Raw genomic sequence first — 8,672 nt, 5'->3', positions numbered from 1 at the left:
TTTGATTGATTTTTTTTTCTTCAACTAAAATAACATCAACAGTCAAATAGCGTCCACTAAATAGTGAGAATAATAAATGGTTAAACTTTTCGACACACTAACGTCATATTATGCACTTGCCTGATTGATATAAAGGAAGCATAAACATAAACATATAGTACTAGTTGCAGGAGGGTATATACAAAACAAATAATGTAAAACTGCTACAATTTAAACTGTTTATCTTCAATCATAGGCTAACTTCACCGAAATCTGAATTTTCAGTTTTGGGTGTCAGTATGCTATACTAATACAGCAAAACACAATAGTACAGTCACGAAACAAATACAGAGGTAAACAAACTGTAAAAAATATTATATTTATTTATTATTTTTTTTTAAATAACAAGCAATTTGTCAAGTGCACGTTCAGGTCTACAAAGACATTTGAGCACATTTGAAAAAGTTAAGAGATTTCGTCAGACTTTTTTTTTTTTTTAATTTCCAGATCTGCATGCCTAGGCTATGTGTCTTTATCCCTGTACTTCAAACATAATGTTATCCAAATGGACTGAGATACAATGAGAAAAGCATCATTTGCACATCCCAGACTGCACCCCGACAGATGTGCCCCTAAACCTTTAGAGAGAAAAAAAAAAAATAATAATAAAAAAATAAAATTTCAATCCATGCAGCACTGTTCTTGTACTCATGCAGAATTATTAAGTCCATGAAACAAAGTTATGGGAACCCCCTAATCCTAGAAACCAAGTTGCCAATCCAGCCTTGTGTGATGTCATTGAAATCACCTTATCAGCTTCACAGCATAGAACATGTTATTGCAGTTGTACCGAGTGCAGTACTGATGTCAATGGAAAACCCGGAAGAAGCCTTAACTCCTACCTTAGTTGTGAAGCATGGAAAGGGCAACCAAGATTTTTTGTTTAGAACTTTACACATTGTATTGTATTTGGAAGCTTAATGCCCTGTTGTGATTTGCAATGCAGCTCAAGTTTTTTCTTACACTTATATTTTTGGAAGTGGAAAAAAAAGTTAATCCATCCAATGAACATCGGTTTCATCCATAGACTTTCAAGCAAGAGAGAGCTGTCTTGTTTCCTTTTTAGTTTTGTAATCTCAAGGGATCAGGATAGTAGAAGCGGAAGAATTTTTCATTACCCATCTAAATGTTCCAGGAATCCTGAACCTTGATGTTTGTAGTCATCAGGCTCTAAGTCCGTAAAGGTCCTCCAGGTTATAGGATAGCAGTTTAACACTAACAGTTGTCCTATATGGCATAATTTCAATTTGCATCAACAACATAAAAACCTTCCATGGATAATTCTTTTTTTTTTCCACCCCAGGTCAAAGATTGATTTAAATATTTATTGTATCTATCTAAATCTACAATCAGATCTCAAAGCTGGCTTACTGTAGCGATCCTAAACTAAGATCCTTGCTCTCACATCCCCTGATAAAGCTGATAGATGATTGGCCCTCTTTTGTGAGAATGACTTGGGGTAAAAAAAAAAAATGCAGTAATGGCTGAAGGGACAAAAGCCTTTAATGCACCACTAATTACTTGTCCACCTTTTCTACAAAGACATCATCCTGAGTCTTTTTTTTTTTTTTTTTTGCAGGGTACAAAAAATGTTTCCGTAAATGTTGGCAGTGTGCGTATCAATAAATAAATAAAATTTTGCAGCATTGCATTGCATACGTATTTGGTGGATACCGGTGCAAGGCTGAGGACGGGGAGCTGAACTCAAGGATGACAATTGCAAAAAAAAAAAATGTTAAGTGCATTACTTTCATTTTTCCGGTGAAAGCTTTAATTTCTCCTTACAGCACATTCACAATATAAAACAGTTTTGTATCTTTGTTGCTAAACAAATAAAAAGCAATATTAATATACATGATCTTCCAAGATAATAAACATCCAAGCATACTGGCCCTTTGCTTTACGCATAGTTGATTTTTTTTTTATCTTTAGGTATTTGGACAAGAGGGGGGATAGCTAAAGCGCCCTCCTAGAGATTCATATTGGTTATATGAAGTCACCTAGACTTTTTTTGTTTTAAACACCACAGTTCCTGTCCATTTCAGCTGTATTTATGGAGGCACTTTCAGCGAATCAGTGAAGAAAGGATAAAGGCACTAGCAACTATCTAGATCATTCTGTTCTCTAGAGCTTCCTTAGCAAATTCTAGAGGACTACAAAAGTCTATGGACGTCAAATAATGGAAACTAAGGAAATGATCTGCAGTTTTATGATGCATACAGTAAATGGTAAAGTACATTCTGAGACTGTAGCGATATGCATGCATCTGAACCAGTTCAGTAAATCTATGCTTTGCTTTTAGTTTCTTAGGTATCACTACATACTGTTTCATTTTTGGCTTTTAAGAAGCCAATTCAGTAACCTTATGATTTTAGTTTTCTTAACGGTTTTTTTTTGGTTTGCTTTTTTTTTAAGAATTATGCCTGGTTAGAACTTAACAAATTTCCCTGAGATACACTGCAGGAAAATCAGTAGGCCCTTAAAATTCCATCTGGCTCCTAATCCGATAAGAACAATTTGTTTTTTTTTTGTTTTTTAACTTTTTTTTCTTTTTTTTTTTTAGAATACTGATATCATGCATAAATTACTTCAGATTACACCTTAGTCAAATAGGCCATAATGCTGAATACTTGTACATGCGTCGGTCTTCGAAAACGGTTATGTCTCCAGTTGACTTGCTATGCATTTACATACAGTACTGTAAATTGCTAATTGAAAGGTTTTCAGAAATTAGGAGTGCACTTTTGGTGAATGCAAATGACAAGTACTGAGAAAAATAAATAAAAATAAAATGAAAAGAGATGAAAAAAATAAATAAATTAATTATGTTTAAAACGGCCAAAGTGGGTGACGTCGTCTTGCGCTGCAAGAGACTGCAATCCACGTTGGAATAAAAAAAAAAGACAATTTAAAAAAAAAAAAAGAAAAAGAAAACTTACTCCCCGTATTGATTGAGGTAACATTTCAGGCATGCAAGATTACCAAATAAATACAGTAGGTATCAGATTGAAAAACATGCTTATGATTAATACCATTGTGCTGTATTGCAACAAGGATTGAGGAGGAAAGGGGGGGCAAAAAAGAGAAGGGGGTTGCATCCAAGTTTTGTGAACCAAAGAGAACTAAAAAATAAAGTTGAAATCATCTGCATTTTAGAAAGAAAAACTCTAGCAGCAATTGCAGATGTCTGTCCGTTTTTTTTTCCATTTAAGTGATTTAATATTTGTATAAGTTCCTATCCCTTTAAGATGAAGCAAAGTCATGGATTGGTTCCTAAGGTGCTTTGTGGATCAGTAGGTCATCAGTAAGTGCATATTATTTCATTGGACAGTAATACACTTCTTCAGGTCAAAAAACAAAACAAAATAGCAAGTGTTTGCATACTTCATGTTAACCCTTTGATTTAGATGCACTTCCTTGGATGCTCTGAGTAGCTGTCTTTGAAAATCTACTGCAAATCCATGCATATCTTTTAGCATTTTGTTTTTAACCCTTTAACTATTACAACTGGTTGGGAGATACGTCCCATTGACCAGTTGAAAGAAGAAAAAAAAAATTCCCATTTAAAAATAAATGATTAATAGTTATCTTTCACGGATCCTGAAAGCTTCTTTTTTTTGTTCGCTGAGCACAAATTCGCAATGCAATAATGCATTAACGATGATAGATAAAGCATTCAAAGACTAGTTTTAAAGCATCTACAGAGAGTGGCAGAGCCAGTGACATCCTGCAGCTGTGGGATTTGCTCTACACATCTGTCAGTAGCTTGCTTTTGTTAACACAGTTCTGATTGGCTACGGTGCAGTTGCCAGTTCTGAGATTTGCCTCTCTAAAATTATCTATGCTATTATTCAGATCCTCTTCAATCTCCATGTACTCGGATTTGCTCATAGTGGAAGAGCTGCGTCGACTCAGGTCACTGTCAGAGGCTAAATTGGGGGAACTAACATGGAGTAACTGAGCCTGTTCCTCCCCTTCAGTTTCTCGGTGGTAGAAGTAGTTGAAGTTGGACACGATGACAGGTACAGGCAGGGCAATTGTCAGGACACCAGCAATGGCACACAAGGAGCCCACGATTTTGCCTCCAATTGTCACAGGGTACATGTCACCATAGCCCACAGTGGTCATGGATACCACCGCCCACCAGAAAGCATCAGGGATACTTGTAAAATGAGAGTCATCCTCTTCTGCTTCAGCAAAGTACACTGCACTGGAGAACAAGATGACCCCAATGAATAAAAAAAAGATTAGCAACCCTAGTTCTCTCATACTAGCTTTCAAGGTTTGTCCCAAAATCTGGAGGCCCTTAGAATGTCTGGAGAGTTTGAAGATTCTAAAGACTCTTACCAGTCTGATGACCCTCAGGATGGCCAAAGATGTTGCCTGCTCCCCTTTTTGGGGACCTTCTTGCTCGGCCATTTCAGTCCCCAAGGTGATAAAGTATGGGATGATGGCCACTATGTCAATAAAGTTCATGATGTTCTTGAAGAACTCTGGTTTGCTGGGACAAGCAAAGAACCTTACCACCAATTCAAAGGAGAACCAGATGATACAGAGGGTCTCCACCACAAAAAAGGGATCCGTGAAGATGTTGGATTTGAAGAAAACTGTACTGTTGTCCACCTTGCGACTGAAGATCCGGTCTTCCTTTAACTCTGGCAAAGTCTCCAAACAGAAAATAACAATAGAGATGAGGATTACCATGACAGAAATTATGGCAATTATCCTGGCTGGTCCTGAGCTCTCAGGGTACTCAAACAAAAGCCACACCTGTCGTTGGAACTCTCTTTCTGGCAAAGGGCGCTCCTCCTCTTTTATAAAGCCCTCATCTTCACGAAACTTCTCCATGGCTTCTTCCCCTAGTTCATAAAACTTGATCTCTTCTGAAAACATATCCAGGGGCACATTCACTGGCCTTCGTAGCCTGCCCCCAGACTGGTAATAATACAATATGGCATCAAAACTGGGGCGGTTGCGATCAAAAAAGTACTCATTCCTAAGCGGGTCAAAATAGCGCATCCTTTTTTTGGGATTTCCAAGCAAGGTCTGGGGGAACTGTGCTAAGGTCTTTAATTGGGTCTCAAAGCGTAGTCCAGCCACATTGATGACCACCCTCTCACAACACTCATGGTCATCATGGTCTGGCTGGTAGCTGTCTTGAGGGTGGCCAGGTAGGGCTGAGGTCTCGTCCATGTTCTCCCCAGCTATCACGGTCATTTTTCTGCAGGGGAGGAGGGGTGGGGGAGGAGGAGCTGCTGGAGGTAACCACTTTGCTGCTGCAGCACCCTCCTTCTACCCCTGGACTTGTATTTCTAAAGTCTGCCAGGTCCTTCAGGGTCTTCAAAGCAATAGAATTGGGGCAGGGGGTGCAGACCTTTGTGTCCCCTTTAAGTCCTACTGCTGCAGCCAGGTACTCTTGTGCTAGCTGAAATTTTGCAAAAACAAATAAAGATCCTTACTCTTTCCTCCCTTATTCAAGAATGCCAGTCCTCCTATCTGAATCTACCATAGCTGGACTGCTGTCACAGTTCACCCAACAAGAAATGCTGTAGGATGGATGCTAGTCTTTGCCAACTCAGCAGATTTTCCTCTTGCCTTCTCCTTGTTTTCCTATTAACTGTTAGGTAAACCAGAAGATCACGCCAGTGCGGTAGATGAATGCTGCAGGGGAATAAAAAGAAATACTAAAAAAGGGAGTAAAGAGGAAACAAGTCCTCGATTGAATAACATGGAACACTGTCACGCACACAGACTTTCTAGAGTGCCTTATTAGAACGGATATAACACTTCTCACATTCCTACACAATGCACTAAGTTAAGTTTTACTACGCAAACACACTAGACAAATCACATTGCTGCAGTGCATAGATAGCAGGGAGGGGGGGTCAATGCTGTTCCCTTACCTTATGTGGGTGCAGCTGCAGTAAGTAGCATGAGAGGTAATAGCAGACTGGAAATGCGTCAAGCCTTGCAGCATAGGGGAAGGCACATGCAGAGCACCCTCCTGTGCCCCTTAAATATACAGATCGGTTTACAACCCAGCCAGTGTATGTCCTGCTGAAGTGCTCATACTGCATGCTATGGAAGGTTGCATTGAAAGCAATTCTATTTAATTAGTTGCCGGTGCTGACCGCATAGGGAATCCTCCAAAAAAAAAAAAAAGAATGTGCTTTAATCCTCGCTCCTGGTGTTGTTTATTCCAAACAAATATAGTGGAGAGGTGCAGGAGCCCGGTTCCAGGGATCTGCAGACCAGCCGCAGCACAGGAGCAAGAGCCCCCTCTATATCAGTAATGAGGGTGGTATTGGTAAGTCTGAATACATTAAGAGGGATAGCAAACTCTAACCATTTATTGACGTTGCAGTATCAGCAGAAACATGAGAGCTGTTTGGTGCAGGCAGGAACAGATCCTCCCTGGGTATCACAAGTCCAACCATTCAAAATACTACATCCTAAGGGCTTTTTACTGGTAGAGGAGAAACAAAAAAAAAAAAAAAACAACAAGACAGCTTTTTTTTTTTTCTATGGGAATTCACACTGAGACGCAATGCAGGCAGCATGCAATGCAAGCAGACCCCCCTCCATGTGGGTATCCAGGGGGAGCAGCAAACGATCTATTAGCCATGATCGCCCCCAACGCATAATGTGAACATGATGGAACATGTGGGTGGAGAGAGAGACCACTTCACGTGTATCAGCAGAGCCAGCAAACAGTCCACAGGAGCCAGCCGTCTGTGCCAAGGTGCCAGTCCGATATATCCCCCAACCAGCCGTGCCAGTGCTACCCACTAAAATGCCAGTGCTCAGATGTCACCCCCAATGCATCAAACACAAGTGCTGCCTTATACTGCATACAATGCCACTGCGCACCTGGTATCAATCTACCACCAATCTACAATCTTCTTGCAACCAATTGATAACTCTGTGCCATCTACTGAAACAGCCCATCTAATGCTAGGATCATGCCAGTGATCGTCCCCCTTTGCTGTCAGTGTGCCCCTCACTCCAAGCCATCCAACGCTTAGGCTGAAAAAGGCAAATTATTCATGAGCTCAGTCCTCCCTCAGAATATCTGCTGCAGTCATGACACAGCTCCGGATTGACTCACATTTCCTTACTGGGTTAGTAGATCAAGAGACACGTACCGTGGTCCATGATAAACACAAGAGAGAAACATATATAGGTCGGCAGTGGAGTCAGGTATTACATGATTGGCTTCAGAGGGGTTTCTTCCCAACGTGTGATGCAGGAGAATGCAGCGAGATGCCAGCACAGTGCTGAGTGCTGCTGCTGCTGCTGCTGCTGCCTCTCAGATTCCCCCCCGCCAGTGAGTGCTGCAGCACTATGCTCCTCACACAAGCTGCATAGTCTAGCTGGGTTACCAGCAGTGGCTATAAAATGCTAATGACCTGGCTGGTAATGCTGCACACACAGTGTGATACAGTACAAGAGGCAGTGCGGCCTGTGCAGTGTGTGTGTGTCAGAGCTATTGATGTAGGTGTCAGAGGAAAAAAAAAAATCAGCAGTGCTCCTCATGGTTTCTTGACTACTGTCCTTAGTCACCAGCTCTCTATGGTGTCTGAAGGTCTTTGTGGTAAAAACAGCAATAGGGACCAATTTTTGTTTGTTGTGGTGTTATATCATCCTAGTTTCAGGGCTTGGTAACAAGGTCTGTATAGCCCAAGGCTGCAAAATGTACGCTGTGTGCCTCAGCTGCTGCGGAAGCTCTTGGAGAAAGTTTGAGTTGAACGTTTAAATATTTTGTTTAATAAAACGATCACTATGTTTTTTGATGTTTATTTTAACAGAATAAAATCATTTATGAATCAGAAAACAGCATAGCAGCGGTTTTTGGAATTGCCCCTGTATAAGCACTTTGTGCAATCATTTGCAGGTGAGGCTGGAAATGTGTATGGGGGGAAGGAGTAAAAAAATACAACTTCAAAGTCCATCATAATTTTTTCTCCTAAAACTCTGCTGGGCAGGGGGAGGCTGGGCCGGGGTGCAGATGCCCCCCGGCCCGGACTCATGGTGGACTACCATGGGCTGGGTTTCTGGGCTACCTGCATTTTTTGTTTTTTATTTAAAATGTTCCTAATAGGTTTGTGAGCCAAGTCTCACCTCCCGGGCTAAAATTTGCCAACTCTCCCCTGCTGCTGGGTTTAACTATCTTTGTGTCTTCAAGGACCTGTAAATCTTCAAATAAATCATTTTTAAACCTCCTCCCACCTTTCTGAGCAGGGCTTCAGTGTGAAGGCTGGATGGGTTAATATTGTTACCCCACAGCAGCAGGGGGCTCATCTCTAGCTGGACAGCGGAGCTTGTAAGTGCCCGCTACGCTGTCCAGGTAGGAGAGCCTGTGCTCTCATGTTGTTAGAACAGATGGGGGAGAAGCAGGGATCACACCCTTGATATTGCAGACGCATACAGAGAGAGGCTCATGTTGAGTTGCTGGTACATCTGCTTTTCTGTGCAGCGTTTGCATAACAAAAATGTGCACACCTATGTCCGTATGCAGATTTTGTTGCACCCTACAATTACAACTGGAGAGGTGGAACGTCAAACGCGCAAGAGTAGGCCGAGTACAGTAAGAGTGTTTTGACGCAATTGCCACTGACCTGGCTGCAGATGTA

At 41.2% G+C, this 8,672-nt stretch overlaps 1 protein-coding gene across 1 annotated transcript; it reads right to left on the bottom strand.

Moving 5' to 3' along the window:
* Window positions 1-342: 342 nt before the first annotated feature.
* On the bottom strand, window positions 343-7,443 carry LOC142153011 (potassium voltage-gated channel subfamily A member 1). The gene is made up of 2 exons (XM_075210216.1): window positions 5,943-7,443; window positions 343-5,700 (listed from the first exon to the last, which is right to left on the bottom strand). Exon 2 carries the CDS (start codon window positions 5,254-5,256, stop codon window positions 3,787-3,789), a length of 1,470 nt encoding a protein of 489 aa, XP_075066317.1. The 5' UTR covers window positions 5,257-5,700; window positions 5,943-7,443; the 3' UTR covers window positions 343-3,786.
* Between the last annotated feature and the right edge of the window lie 1,229 nt (window positions 7,444-8,672).

The sequence above is a fragment of the Mixophyes fleayi genome, chromosome 4, assembly GCF_038048845.1.
Source record: "Mixophyes fleayi isolate aMixFle1 chromosome 4, aMixFle1.hap1, whole genome shotgun sequence".
NCBI classification, from domain to species: domain Eukaryota; kingdom Metazoa; phylum Chordata; class Amphibia; order Anura; family Limnodynastidae; genus Mixophyes; species Mixophyes fleayi.
The sequence above is the reverse complement of the archived record's forward strand: the minus strand, read 5'-3'. Positions and strand labels throughout refer to the sequence as shown.